General features: G+C 53.9%; 1 protein-coding gene across 1 annotated transcript in view; it reads left to right on the forward strand.

Moving 5' to 3' along the window:
* PPARD (peroxisome proliferator activated receptor delta) overlaps positions 1-14,317 on the forward strand; it is a 64,421-nt gene extending 50,104 nt beyond the window's left edge. Inside the window, exons 4-8 of the mRNA XM_080937612.1 lie at positions 6,863-7,017; positions 9,868-10,006; positions 11,062-11,264; positions 11,369-11,819; positions 12,535-14,317. Of these exons, the coding sequence (XP_080793738.1) occupies positions 6,863-7,017; positions 9,868-10,006; positions 11,062-11,264; positions 11,369-11,819; positions 12,535-12,782 (1,196 nt within the window). The 3' untranslated portion in view covers positions 12,783-14,317. The remainder of the gene's footprint in view (positions 1-6,862; positions 7,018-9,867; positions 10,007-11,061; positions 11,265-11,368; positions 11,820-12,534) is intronic.
* The last annotated feature ends 1,587 nt before the right edge of the window (positions 14,318-15,904 follow it).

A 15,904-nucleotide genomic window follows, 5' to 3' on the forward strand; every position in this document is an offset into this window, starting at 1 on the left:
TGCCTGTGACTTGGGCCACTTTTGAACATCAGGGTTCACCTGGCTCTTTTCATTTGCTGGGTCACTTGGTTGACTCTCTGTTGGTGGTAATGGTGACATTCTTCCCTGGTGGACAGCATGGCCCTGTCATCTCATCCTCATGACACCATGTCCAGCCTGCACACAGGGCCACCAGGCCCCTTCTGTCCCTCCCCAACCCCTCCTCTGGCTGGCTTGGACTAGTGCCTCCTGATGATCCTGGATTGGCTCTTCCAGGGGTGCCTGAGGTGACAGGGCTGTGGGGTAGGATAAGCCTTGGCCTGGACCTGCAATCAAGAAGGGACCAATCCTTGAACCATGTCACCTGAAAGCCACAAAGCAAGGCTTTTCCTCCTTAGCACTCAGGGTGGGGTGGAAGGACCGGTGTCGATCCCGCTGATCTACACACATCCTCAGAGTGACTCCCAGTGTCATTCTCAATAGAGAGGATGGCTTCTGGGAACCAGGACTCCCTCAGCGCTGTCACAGGCTGCTTTTAGGCCACAAAGGACCAGAGGCATAGTGGAGTGTGCTGTTAATCCCAACACTCGGGAGGCAGCCGTAGGAGGATCCTTGAGAGTTCAAGGCCAACCTGGTCCATATAGAGAGACCTTGCTGAGAGACAGAGAGGAGAGAGAAGGGGGAGGGAAGGAAACACACTGGGCACTGGCAGTGTGCCAGGTGCCATGAAGACACTGAGAAGGAGAAAGGCAAAGATCTGAACTGGCCACCTGCCCTGACAACTTTGTCCCCATATCTGGGACTGGGCAGGAAGCATCCTGTCCTGGGTTTCCACACACACCTCACACAAGTGATTTCCCACCACAAGTCATTACTGAGGTTGTAATGTTCACGTGCCTGCCAAAGTACAGTGGCTAGGGCAGAGTCAGTTGGGGACAGAAAGAGGTGTGGTGGGGACATCTGGAACAGCATCGACTGTGGGACTCCCAGGCCTCCATGTCTGCTTTTTTGATAAATGAACACATTAGAGTCGGCTTGGCAACTGGGCTGGTAGCCGCTGTCAAACTACTGGCCTAGGAGACCAGCCCTTGCAGAGGAGTTAGAGCAAGTGAGGCAGCGAGTGGCCAGAACACTCTTCCAGAGTGACAGGGAACAGAGCCTCACTCAAGAGTCAGTCCGTCAGCGCTGGGAGACTGTTGGCCTGATGTGTAGCCTCTAGGTGGCAATGGTGGCGGGATGGTGCAGGTTGTGTCCCATTAACCCTGCAGATCTGCTCTGGGACCATGTTCCCGGTGCCCGTTTGGTCAGTGAGCGCAGAGGTGATCTGTTTGCCACAGCATGGCTCATAGAAACTAAAAAGGGTGTCGGGCTCTGTGGCAAATCCCTTAGGTGAGCCCTGCCAGGGCCTCAGGGGAACAGTCTGTAGTCACTAAAGAGGATGAAGCAGGAGCCGGTGGAACGGTTCAGTGATAGAGGCTCGCCCCCAGCCTACATGGTGGAAGGAGAGAACCAACTCCTGCAAGTTGTCCTCTGACCTCTCCATGTGCACAAAACATGTAAAAAATGTTTAAAGGATAAGTTAGAGAGAGACCAGTGCAGTGGCTCAGTAGGAAGAGACTCTTGCTGCACAAGCCCAGAGACCCGAGTGTGATCCCTGGAACCTACATAAAGGTGGCAGAGAGGACCAGTTGTACAGTTGTCCCTCAACCTCATGTGCTGTGTCACACACCCCCATCATATAGATCACATGCATGTGCTGTGTCTCACACACCCCCATCACACAGAGCACATGCATGTGCTGTGTCACACACCCCTGTCACACAGATCACATATACTAATAATAAGTAGTAAAGATTATTTTGTTTTTTGAGACCAGGCCTCTCCCTGGCTGACCTGAAACCCACTCTGTAAACCAGGCTGGCCTCAAACTCACAGAGATTAATGTTCCTCTGCCTCTTGAATCCTGGGATTGAAGGTGTCCACCACCATGCTGAAAGTGTTGTGTTTTCTTTTGTTTGAAGAATAGGTAGAGCCAGGCCTGGTGACTCCCATCTGTCATCCCAGCACTTGGGAGCTGAAGCAGGAGAGTCACAGGTTCCAGGCCAGCCTGTTCCAACAGTATAGTCGATGCTGGACAGCGCAAACCAGAGAACTACAGGAGCTGATTTAGAGTCACGAATGGGGTGAGGCGTGCCCGTTATAAGACATAGCCTGCCCCGTGTGACTTAATAACTTAAGCAGCTTGTTTTGTTCTGTCCCAGAGTTGTAACAGATAACCTGCCGGGCATGATGGAGCGCTCCTTTAATTCCTGCACATGGGAGGCAGAAGCAGACAGACCTCTCTGAGCTCACGGCCAGCCTGCTCTACACAGTGAGATCCCGTTAGGACATAGAGGCCACCCACAGAAAAACAGGGAACCCAGGTGGACCCTGCAGGCTGTGACCCTCACCTCAGTCTCCTCACTTGAGCCCTCTATAGCTCTTGGTACATGCTAATGTCCTGCCCTGTGCCCATGAGTCTAGACCCCAAAGGGACCCATTACAAAGTAGGAAGGCCTTGCGGCTCCAACCCCTGCATGTGGTCCCACACTAAACTTCCCTGCGCTAGTCAGCACCTGCCACCATTCTGTCCCCATGAGGTAGGCGGTGCAGGCTTCACACTAACACATAGCATTAAGGAGGCACATAGCCTGGGGCCCCTGCTGGCAGGGGACTGACCCCAGGAGCTGGTGCTCACACCCCACCTCTCCCTGTCCCTTACATAGGGAAGCCAGGTAGACAAGTGGCTCTCCTCGACATGTGCTTTCTTTCCTCAGCAGCACTCGGTGGGTGTCCAGGGCTGGGCACCATGCCAGAGCGGGCTGGGCAGTGGTGGACAGAGCTGAACACCAGCCCAGAGGAGCCCAAAGTCCAGGCAAAATGGGACAACAATCAACAAACCACCCAGTTAGCTGGGTGTGGTGGCACATGCCTTTAATCCCACAAGAAACAGCAGGCCCCCTAAATTCTAGGCTAGCCTGGTCTATAGAGCAAGTTCCAGGGCTACACAGAGAAACCCTGCTCAAAACAAGAAGCCAGTACCTCAGCCTCAGGTGTGCTTAGAACTTATCCTGATGTGAGAACTAAGGCTCTGGCAGCACCATGACTAACCAGGCTGGCCCGTGTGTGCCTCATGGCTGTGATGACAGCGTGCTTCCAGCCCCTGGGGCAAGGTATTCAGGAAAGCCTCCTGCCACCGTGTGAGAATGAGGGATAAGTCAATAGTGTGTGTTTGCTGAGCTTGTACTCTGATGGCAAGACTGATACTCGTGTGGGGTGCCAGGGCCAGGGTTACACGGAGTTCAAGTGTCTGATGACCGACCTCAGTCATCCCTAGTGCTGAGCCTGCTGTTGATTTCCATAGCAACACTGCTGTTTGACAGGAAGAGCGTGTGGGAGAGTGCACATTGCCACCTCCTTAGTCAGGGGTTCTCAGAACCGATAAAGGGAGGGAGTGTGTGTGTGTGTGTGTAGGGCTGGTTCACACATTTATAGATGTCCAGTCCTGATTCTGCAGACCAGGCTAAAGTCACCAGGAAACTCACTCTGAAGACCATGCGGGTCTTGAACTCAGAGATCCACCTGCCTCTGCCTCCTGAGTGCTGAAATTAAATTAATCTAGGCTGGTGTGAATGGAAGCCTGGCTATCACAGCTCAGCCAGATCAGAAAAGCCGTCCTCACCACTATCTCTAACCACATCAACTTCAGTTTTCTCGCCTGTTATGCAGGGGCACAAAGCCCGACTTGGTGGAGTATCTTGAGGTTGTCCATAAATGAAGGACTGTAAGGGCTGTTCAGTTCCCAGTAGAGTTCTGGAGCACAGGCATTCAAGCAAGTATGCACACCGCCGCAGATCCCAGACCTAGGCACAGCCAATAGGTGACCTTGCATACAATGAATGGAGCCAAGCATGGTAGCATTTGGGAGGCTGAGGCAGCCACAGCACTGTGAATTCATGACTAGTCTGGGCTACCTAATTAGACCGGCCTCAGACACAACAATCCAAAAGACCCTTGGCTAGTAGGTGGGGCCTGGCAAATGTCACCTCTTCTCCTGTCCCTCCTGGTAGGCATAGACCCTTGGGAGCTGCAGATGTATCAGGTGAGCAAGGGCACCTCCTAAGAGCAGCAGGAGGGAACTGAGAGGAGAGTTAGCTCCATTGCTGTGTCAGGATGTCCCACACGTCGCTGTGTCGGGATGTCCCACGTGTCGCTGTGTCGGGATGTCCCACAAAACACTTTTGTTTAGGACGACAGTGTGGAGGTTCCAGCCCAGCTCAGCAAACCCCTCTGCTCTTGGGTCTATGGTGAGTCATACATACATTGTAAAGAAGAGACAGGGTCCAACATGCCTCTCAAAGGCTCACTTCCAGTGACCCACTAGGCCCCGCCTCCCGTAGCACCAAAGCTTTGAACATCTGAGCCTGTGGGGAACATTTAGAATCGGTGCTGTAGGCATATTGTCACATACTGTCACATGCCTACAGACCCAGCTCTCAGGAGGCCGAGTTACAGGCCAGCCTGGGTTATAGGCTAGACTTGGGCTACAGTATTGTGAGACCATGAGTCAAGGAAAGAAAAGAGGCTGAGGATGGGGTTCGGTTAGTAGAGGGTTCACCTGCCATTCTGCAACCTTGAGTGTGGCCCCAGCACTTGGGAGGCTAAGGAGGCAGAAACTGAGCTTCGAGGTCATGAGCAGAAACGATCGCCACATATACAAGAGGACCTGTGTTCAGGTACTTAGCACTCACGTAAAGAACTAGGCTTGGGCCGGTGAGGTGGCTCAGAGGTGAGGGTGCTTGCTGCCAAGCTGGGCTACCTATGTTTGATCTTGGGACCCACATAATGGAAAGAGAAAACAAACTTCTGAAAGTTGTCCTCTGGGCCCTACATGTACACATACGAAACACATAAATTAAATTGGGGGCTAGAGAGACAGTTCCACATTTAAAATCACTTGCCTCTCCTCCAGAGGAGGTAGATTTGGTTCCCAACACCCACATGGAGGCTCACAACTGTTTATAACTTCAGTTTCAGGTAATCTGATGCCCTCTCGTGGCCTCCACAGGCACTGCGTATCCACTTAGTTCAAAACTAACCTGGGCCACAGGAGCTCCTGTCTCAAAAACAGTAAGAGAAAGCAAGAAGGAAAATAAGGAAAGAGCAGACAGTGTTTTTGCACCCTCAGCCTGAGGAGCTTAGGGCAGTATTATATGTGTCTCATAGAATCCCAACAACCACGTGATCAGTCACCAATCTGCCGTACTCTGACCAGGATGTAACAGAGAAAGCACAGGACCTTCACTTCCAGGACCTGTGCCTGTGGTGGTCAGACTCTTGGGTGTGAGGTTATAGTGGTGTGGGGACAAATCCTCAAGCCAAGTGGTCAGCCCGGAAGAAGCAGAGACATTGTTTTCGGAAAAGCCACCCACACACCATTTCTATTCGCTTAGTACACATGCTCACATGACGCTGTTCCCATAGGTCTTGTGTATCACTTACAGACAGCCTGGAGTTCTGAGCAGTCCTCACCCAGGCTGAGGCATTCAACCCACTCGCTGCCTGGTGAGCTGGGCCTGTTTCTCTCTGGTAGTAATCCTCCTGGCCTGCCTCAGGTCGCCAGTAGGATCTGATTATCTTGACTACTTACAGGGTTCTGGAGGTCTATGGACCCCCACACACCCTAACCCCACCCTGAGCCAGAGAGCACGGCAGGACGTATGTGGGCGAGGGGAGAGGAGAAGCTGTGCTGAGGTCCTCCTAGCCCTACATGCAGAAGAGGGGCTTGGGGCAGAGAACACAGACTCCCTGGGAGCTGAGGAGCTTACCCTGAGCATGGTGCCCACAGCTTCTCAGCCTTGGGCTTCAGTGTGCCCTTCCTTCCCAGCCCTCACGCCTGGTGCACGGCGCCCACGTGTGAACAGAGACCCTACCCCCGTCAGATGGTGAGACTACCAAGAAGTCCGAGCTGCTCTTCCTTCCAGAAGGACCTGCTGGAGGAAATGAGGGGTCAGCTCTCCTCAGCCAGAGCTGGAGGGTATCTGTGCCTTCGGAATAACAGTTGTTGTGAACTAGGGTCATAAGTGACCTCATGTAACACACCCAAACTTTAGCATGGCTGGGGTCTTTCTCCTGCTTGGGTGTCTGTCACTCTGGGGAGTTGGTGCAGTCCCAGGAGACAGCCCAGATGTAAGGTGCACACAGAGGTGGTTGGGTGGTCTTGTGGAGCCGGGTGACTGAGGCCCGAGGCGGTCCTATCCCTTGTCTCCGCCCTAAATCTCAAAGTGGGCTCAGAAGAGGCTCGCTGCCATCTTGAAGGTTATGTGACCGCAGGTCTATCTTGTGACCGTGCAGTCCCAGCCTCCCACTGTCCTTGCCAGCTTTGAAACCTCAGAGCTCTGGGCACTCAATAGAACAGAGCCAGTGGGGGCTGTGCCTGCGCTCTCGCTTCAACAGGACTTCTGGGAGAGCCCTGACAGCACCCCTGGGGTCCACGGAAATGAGGGCCAGCTGGGCGGAGCTCTGCACCCCTACAGTTCCCAACAGACACACCACCCCACCATCATCCAAGGACCCACTGAAAATGCTGTTTACCCAAAGCCCACCAGGCCCCTCCTCTCCCAGTCAGGGAGGCTGTAAGCGGCAGCTGCACGCCTGTCCGCCATGGGCCACACTCACAGGCACACTTGTTCATCTTCCTAGCTGAGCTGCCCTCCACCGGGTGCTCCCTCCTGGAGAGGAGACTGGGCCCTTGAAGCTTTTCCCAGGTCACACAGCCCTCGGCTGGCTGAGCTCTGGGCGCTGGTAGCTGATTGTTAACCGCCTCTCTGTCCTGTACCCACAGACCTCTCCCAGAATTCCTCACCTTCCTCCCTGCTGGACCAGCTGCAGATGGGCTGCGATGGGGCCGCCGGTGGCAGCCTCAACATGGAGTGCCGGGTGTGCGGGGACAAGGCTTCGGGCTTCCACTACGGGGTCCACGCGTGCGAGGGGTGCAAGGTATGGACTGAGGGGCATGAGGGTTTTGCCCGCTTCAGGTAGGACACTGAAAATAGCCCCAGCAGAGCTCTTCCATCTCGTACAGGCCTGAGCTCCGGCAGGCAGGAAAGAGTCCTGGCCTGAGTGTCTGTTGAAGTGTTTCCAGGACCTTGTGTCTTAAGAGGCTCTTTGACAGGAGAGTGAGCTTTCTAGGTCATTCTAATGACACACCATCAGAATTGCACAAATTTTTTATGCAAGTGCTATCTGAAGGGATAGAGAGAGGTGGCTCAGTGCTTAAGAGCATGGCTGCTCTTTAGAGGATCCAAGTTTGATTCCCAGCACCCATGTCTGGTGGCTCACAACCTCCTGTGACCCCAGCTCCAGTCCCCTTCTGACCTGCAGTCACCACACTCAATATGCATGCACCCACATACAGGTACACATGCACCCACATACAGGTACACATGCACCCACATACAGGAACACATGCACCCACATACAGGAACACATGCACCCACATACAGGAACACATACACATGCACCCACATACAGGTACACATGCACCCACGTACAGGTACACATGCACCCACATACAGGTACACATGCACCCACATACAGGTACACATGCACCCACATACAGGTACACATGCACCCACATACAGGTACACATGCACCCACATACAGGAACACATGCACCCACATACAGGAACACATGCACCCACATACAGGAACACATACACATGCACCCACATACAGGTACACATGCACCCACGTACAGGTACACATGCACCCACATACAGGTACACATGCACCCACATACAGGTACACATGCACCCACATACAGGTACACATGCACCCACATACAGGTACACATGCACCCACATACAGGTACACATGCACCCACATACAGGAACACATGCACCCACATACAGGAACACATGCACATGTACCCACATACAGGAACACATGCACCCACATACAGGAACACATACACATGCACCCACATACAGGTACACATGCACCCACATACAGGAACACATGCACCCACATACAGGAACACATGCACATGCACCCACATACAGGAACACATGCACCCACATACAGGAACACATACACATGCACCCACATACAGGTACACATGCACCCACATACAGGAACACATGCACCCACATACAGGAACACATGCACCCACATACAGGAACACATGCACCCACATACAGGAACACATGCACCCACATACAGGAACACATGCACCCACATACAGGAACACATACACATGCACCCACATACAGGTACACATGCACCCACATACAGGAACACATGCACCCACATACAGGAACACATGCACCCACATACAGGAACACATGCACCCACATACAGGAACACATGCACCCACATACAGGAACACATACACATGCACCCACATACAGGTACACATGCACCCACATACAGGTACACATGCACCCACATACAGGTACACATACACATGCACCCACATACAGGAACACATGCACCCACATACAGGTACACATGCACCCACATACAGGTACACATGCACCCACATACAGGTACACATGCACCCACATACAGGTACACATGCACCCACATACAGGTACACATGCACCCACATGTAGGTATACATGCACCCACATACAGGAACACATGCATTAAAGTCTCTTTTAAATCACCATGTAGGATTGGGAATGTAGCTCACGTGACAGTGTTTGCCTGCCTGCGTGAAGTCCTTGGTTTGAGCCACATCACCATAAAAACGAAATATGGTGCTGTACACCATAAGTGATTGGGAGGTAAAGGCAAGATCAGCTCAGAGTTAGGCCAGAGAGATGGCTCAGTGTGTAGAGATGTTTGCTGCCAAGCCTGGTGACCCGAGTTCAGTTCCTCAGAACGGACATAGAAAAGGGGAACCAATTCTTCCCTTCTTGTCTGCTGACCTTCGCATGCATACCCACACACACCAAAATAAAGAAAATGTTTTTTAAACTCTTATGAAAACAAAAGGGGTTATAATTACAAATTATTACTAATGTTGTTTGTTTTGTTGAGACAGGGTTTCACTGTGTAGCCCTGGCTACCCTGGAACTCACTACGAAAACCAGGCTGGCCTCAAACTCATAAAGATTCTCTGCCTCCCAAGAGCTGGGATTAAGGCTATGCACCAGTATACCCAGCCCTTAAATTTTTGGGGGGTGCTGGAGAGATGGCTCAGTGGTTAAGAGCACTGACTGCTCTTCCAAAGGTCCTGAGTTCAATTCCCAGCAACCACATGGTAGCTCACAACCATCTGTAATGGGATCTGATGCCCTCTTCTGGTGTGTCTAAAGACAGCTACTGTGTGCTCACATACAAAAAACAAGTGGATCCTTATTTATTTATTTATTTATTTATTTATTTATTTATTTATTTATTTATTTAAGGATACTTTTCCTTCTTTCCTATTAGAATGAAAGTTAGATAGATTTCTCTGGGGGCTGGAGAGCCACTCATTGGCTAAGAGCACTGGCTACTTCCAGAGGACCCATGTTCAATTCCCAGTACCCACATGGCTGCTTAAAAAAAAAATCTGTAACTCCATTTCAGGGCTTCTGTCAACTCTCATGCAGACATAAATATAATGAAAAAAGGTCATATATTTTTTTAAAAAATGTTCCCCATTACTCCCAGATTCCAGTGCCTTCCGTGCCACTGGGACCCGGGGCAGCGGGCTCCTAACGCCCTTGGTTCCGCAGGGCCCCGGGCAGCGGGCTCCTAACGCCCTTGGTTCCGCAGGGCCCCCGGGCAGCGGGCTCCTAACGCCCTTGGTTCCGCAGGGCCCCGGGCAGCGGGCTCCTAACGCCCTTGGTTCCGCAGGGCTTCTTCCGCCGGACGATCCGCATGAAGCTCGAGTATGAGAAGTGCGATCGGATCTGCAAGATCCAGAAGAAGAACCGCAACAAGTGTCAGTACTGCCGCTTCCAGAAGTGTCTGGCGCTCGGCATGTCGCACAACGGTGAGAGCGCCTGCGCAGTGCGGTGCAGCAGACTTGGGGGGGGGGACGCGCCTGCACAGCGCAGCGCCCCCGTGCTGTGAGGGGGTACCCAGCACCTGTGCCTGACACGGATGAGTACGTTCTCTTGTCACTCCAGTGACAAGTCCAGCAGGGATGGGGTTGCTAACACTGTTCCCCACACTTGAGTCTGACAGAGCAGGCAAAGCTGAGGCCAGGGTTCCCCCCACACACCCCTGTCCCCGGCCTGGATTGTTGAGGGTGGGTAGGAGCCAGTTGTGACCATGTGGCAGCTGCCAGGACCCAGGTAGGAATTTCTTGGTGGTCAGAGACTCCCAGGAGCCATCCTTACCTCAGGTTTCCAGAGAACAGGGCGCCTCCCGCTTCAGCCCTATGGTGGCTAGCCGCTAGGCCACACTCACTGGGCATCTTCAAGCCATCTCTGGCTCCTCCTAAGTGTGGGTTTCAGTGGGTCTGCCCATCTGTATCTGTTGGTACTGTTCCATCGCAGGGGTCAAACTGAACCTTCTTCATGCTTCTCTGACAGAGGCCAGGACCTACTTTCAATACTTGAACTGTGTGTGTGTGTGTGTGTGTGTGTGTCCTGGGGTTCGCCTCTGTTTGCCCTCCTCACCCCCAGCTGTTTCACATGAGTTCTGTGGCCTCAGGTTCTCGCGTTGGCATCCAGCCCATGCCTCTGGCTTTGACTGCTTACAGTGAATGCCCCTCATTGTTCTAGCAAGCGTCAGGGATCTCCACTTTCCCTGACCCACAAAGAAGGCGAAGGAACAGAGCCATGTGATAAAACAGTGAAGAGCCAGGGCTCAGCTGTGGGCCCTGGTCACCACAGGCTCTTTCTAGTTGCCATGCCTGGCCAGTCCCCAGCCAAGTCAGCAAAGGCTCTCAGGGAGTTGGACTGCCGTCACATTGCTCCCTTGCTGACTAGAGCGCCTCTGAGGACCCCAGGCTCCTCAAGAATGATTCCCGTTCACCTCCACACCTGAGAGGAGCAGGGGGAAAAGCAGCTCCCCCATGACTGGCCCCCACCCCCCATGCAGCTATCCGCTTTGGACGGATGCCGGAGGCGGAGAAGAGGAAGCTGGTGGCAGGGCTGACGGCCAGCGAGGGGTGCCAGCACAACCCGCAGCTGGCGGACCTGAAGGCCTTCTCCAAGCACATCTACAACGCCTACCTGAAAAACTTCAACATGACCAAAAAGAAGGCCCGGAGCATCCTCACTGGCAAGTCCAGCCATAACGCAGTGAGTGTCACTGGCCAGCCCAGCCATGAGGTGGGGTTCAGGGGACCTGAGGGCGGGGTCCGTGCCCTTCCCCAGGCCTGGCCTCTGATGGGCCTGGTTTTCAGCCCTTTGTCATCCACGACATCGAGACACTGTGGCAGGCAGAGAAGGGCCTGGTGTGGAAACAGCTGGTAAACGGGCTGCCGCCCTACAACGAGATCAGCGTGCACGTGTTCTACCGCTGCCAGTCCACCACGGTGGAGACGGTCCGGGAGCTCACCGAGTTCGCCAAGAACATCCCCAACTTCAGCAGCCTCTTCCTCAACGACCAGGTGACCCTCCTCAAGTACGGCGTGCATGAGGCCATCTTTGCCATGCTGGCCTCCATTGTCAACAAAGACGGGCTGCTGGTGGCCAATGGCAGTGGCTTCGTCACCCACGAGTTCTTGCGCAGTCTCCGCAAGCCCTTCAGTGACATCATTGAGCCCAAGTTCGAGTTTGCCGTCAAGTTCAATGCGCTGGAGCTCGACGACAGTGACCTGGCGCTTTTCATCGCGGCCATCATTCTGTGTGGAGGTGAGGGGGCGGGGCATCACTGTGTGGAGGTGAGGGGGCGGGGCATCACTGTGTGGAGGTGAGGGGGCGGGGCATCACTCTGTGTGGAGGTGAGGGGGCGGGGCATCACTGTGTGGAGGTGAGGGGGCGGGGCATCACTGTGTGGAGGTGAGGGGGCGGGGCCTCGCTGCAAGGGACCAAGCCTGACCTCAGTGTAGCAGAGCACTTGTGCAGAACCAGCTGCATCGTGTTGGACAGACAAGTGTACAGAGAAGCTGACCTTGCTGGGGTCATAGCTCAATGTCAGAATGCTAGTCCAGCAAGCAGGAGGCCCTGAGTCCAATCCCCAGGACTGGGGTGTGGGAAGAAGAAACACACCATTTGTGGGTAGTGGAGAAATTTCTGTATTACTTTCACATTTTTCTAAACTAATATAATACACAGGTAAGCCTGCACCCTTACAGGGCATAGAACTCAGGCCAGAGCCATCCTGATTTTAACCCATTTGGTCCTCACAGCGACTGAGTTAAGGACACTGAAGCCCAGAGCCACCAGGATGTTCTCTTGATCTGAATCTGGGCACCAGGTGTCAGAGACAGGAATCACAAGACCCTGCTAGATCAGGAAAAACAACTGGTCAGAAACAGAAGAGGGGTGGAGTTACCCAGGGGTGGGGCTAGCAACAGAGCAAGGCGGTCCCTGCCCTGAGACACACTCATACCCTGTGTCCCCACAGACCGGCCAGGCCTTATGAATGTGCCACAGGTGGAAGCCATCCAGGACACCATTCTGCGGGCTCTAGAATTCCATCTGCAGGTCAACCATCCTGACAGCCAGTACCTCTTCCCCAAGCTGCTGCAGAAGATGGCCGACCTGCGGCAGCTGGTCACTGAGCACGCCCAGATGATGCAGTGGCTAAAGAAGACGGAGAGTGAGACCTTGCTGCACCCCCTGCTCCAGGAAATCTACAAGGACATGTACTAAGGCCGCAGCCCAGGCCTCCCCACAGGCTCCGCTGTGCCCGGCCTCAGACTGTTCAGAGGACCAGCCCACAGGCACTGGCCACAGCCCAAGCAGCTAGAGCCTACTCAGCACTCCAGTCACGTGGCCCAGACTCTCCCTCTGCCCTCGCCCCTACCCCATTCCTCCCCAGCACCCTGCTCCTCCCTGCCTGTCCCTGGATCTGTCTGATTCACGTCAGTGAGCCCGTTGGTACGCTCACCAGCCGCCTAGAAGCAGTGAGGCCCGCGCTGGCTCAGTCCTGCCTAGCCCCTTTTCAAAGCCATGAGCCATCCAAAGAAACACTACACTCTGTCTGGGCCCAGTTTTCCAGGAAGCTGGGCCTGGACTGCCTGCCATCCCAGCCTGTGGTCTCCATCACAGGTTCCCCCTTCAGAGAGTAAGCAAGGAGCCCAGGCCGGGAGCCATATTCCTAGGCTGTCTCAACCCTAGGCACCCACTCTCACCTGGACACCCCCCTTTCTTCTTGCCAGTGTTCTAGGCCATTGTCACTGATGGCACTTGTGCTGCCCCGAGATGTCTCCTCCACATGGGGTCCAACAGCCCCACTGAAGGGAAAGAGGGGGTAGAGATGGGCCAGAAGCAGCAGCAGCGCTCTTAGTTCTGATGCTAGGACTCGGGTTTGGGCTGCAGGGTTAGGAGCTAGACAGTGAGTGGACAGTCCCTCCATCAGTACCCTCCTCGGCACTGTAGTGGCGTCCAGACTGGCAAACCCAGTATCAGGAACTGGGCCATAGCTGTTCTTTCTTCTCCGGGGAGACGCTGGCACACCTGCCCCTGCAGCTGCCTCCCTCTAGTCATGTCACCACAGAGCCCCTACCGTGCCCTCCCCTAGGCCTCTGGGGTACAGCTATGGCCCTGTTTCTAGGATGGATGGTCACCCCTGCCAGCTCACAGGCAGAGTTTGCCAGGCCTCCTCCAGCCCTGTCCCCTCTCCCCGCCCACCCACACCAGCAGTCTCTCTTCTGCCTGGCTGGTCACCAGCTCCCAGCTGCTGCTTAAGTGAAACTTGCCGGGTGCTCCCGTACCCTGCCCAGCCCCCTCCAGGCCCTCCTGAGACCAAGGGCTGAGCCCAGCCAGCCCAGCAGATCCTGCCTAGGCCCACAGGGAGCCACCAGCCAGGCTTCTGAGAAAAGCATTAAATGCCCGCCCGCCCGGGCTTCAGGGCCTGACATCCTGGATCTCTGTCTGGTCCTCTGTGGCTTGGAGAGGTGATCTGCAGTGGCCTGCTGCCAGATTATCTTCTGCTAGCACACTCCTTGTCCCCCACCTCTACTGATCAGGTCTCGAGGTGTTCCCTGTGGGGCCCAGGCTGTGAACGGAGCTACCTACCCTGCCCCACCCCCACCCAGGTCTGGTGCTGAGGATGCAGCTCCTCTCAGGGTCTGAAGTCTCCAAAACTGAAATGTATATTTTTGCTAGGAGCCCCAGCTTCCTGTGTTTTTAATATAAATAGTGTATACAGACTGACGGAACTTTAAATAAATGGGAAGTGAGTATTTAAGAGCTGACTTGAAGCCACCTGAATTCTTCATGCTATTCTGAGGGCAGAGGAGACACCTTCGATATCTAGAGCTCCTGGTGCTGGCCTGGGATCTGTCCTCAAGGGGCTCTGAGGCCCAGGCCCTGAGTGGCATGGGATTTAAATCAGTTGGCCGTGCTCCGAAAGACTGTGGTCTCCCTCTCCATTTCCTGTGGAACAAGGAGAAGGAAGCCATTGAATTACACAGTCTGTGTTAAGGTAGGGTGTGTGGATCACAGGACAGCTTGTGTGAGTTGAGGTAGGGTGTGTGGATCACAGGACAGCTTGTGTGAGTTGAGGTAGGGTGTGTGGATCACAGGACAGCTTGTCTGAGTTGAGGTAGGGTGTGTGGATCACAGGACAGCTTGTGTGAGTTGAGGTAGGGTGTGTGGATCACAGGACAGCTTGTCTGAGTTGAGGTAGGGTGTGTGGATCACAGGACAGCTTGTGTGAGTTGAGGTAGGGTGTGTGGATCACAGGACAGCTTGTCTGAGTTGAGGTAGGGTGTGTGGATCACAGGACCGCTTGCTGGAGTTCTGGTCTCTACTCCTACCATGTATATCCTAGGGACTGAACTAAAGTCATCAGACTTAGTGGTAAATGCCTCTACCCATGGAGCCATCTTGCTAGCCCCCTTCTAGAAATAGTTTCTTCTTTCAAAGACTTGTTTATATTTTGTGAGGGCACAGTCATCCTCTTCAGACACACCAGCAGAGAGCATCAGATCTCATTACAGATGGTTGAGAGCCACCATGCGGTTGCTGAGATTTGAACTCAGGACCTCTGGAAGAGCAGTCAGTTCTCTTAACCACTGAGCCATCTCTGCAGCTCCCGGAAGTATTCAATTTTAGTCTTTACACATATGTGTGTTTTATCTGTATGCATTCCTGCTCGCCATTTGATTCTCTGGTGACCTTGGAGGCCAGACCGGATGTCAGATCCCCTGGGCCTGGAGTTAACAGTTAAGAGCCTGGGTCCTCTGCAAGAGCAGCCAGAGCTATAGTGACACAGGCCTTTAATGCCAGCACTCAGAAGGCAGCAGCAGGTACATCTCTGGGGCTTTGAGGCCAACCGGGGCTATATAGTGAGATCCTGTTTCAATCCTAACCATTTCTAAAACTTGTATATTTACCTGAGTTCTCACTGCGTCTGCTCACTTTTGCCTTGTCTCCCACACCGAGCAGAGTGGTCCAGCCCTGTCCGCCGTTGCTGGCTTACAGGAACCCAGTGGGAGTCAAACCTTCGAAATCAGATCAGAGGCCACAGTCCTTCCCTTCTGCATCCATCCGGTTACATAAGGCAGAGAAGACTGGGAAACCAAGGGCCCAGAAGCACCTTGATGTAGCTCATTTCAGGTTCCCTGGCCCCAGGCCTTGGTTCTTCCCCTGCTGGGAGCTCACACTGAACCGTGGGTGCCAAGCATCGTTCAGCCATGACCTCACTACACACTCTCCACCACCCCAGCTGAGAACTTACACAACAGATGGTTTGCCTCATGGAGGAAAGTCCCTGACCACCTCCCAGAATCTCCAGGCAGCCCAGGTCCCCCATGGAGGAAGCTCAT

This window comes from Micromys minutus (genome assembly GCF_963924665.1).
Source record: "Micromys minutus genome assembly, chromosome: 25".
Taxonomy (NCBI): Eukaryota; Metazoa; Chordata; class Mammalia; order Rodentia; family Muridae; genus Micromys; species Micromys minutus.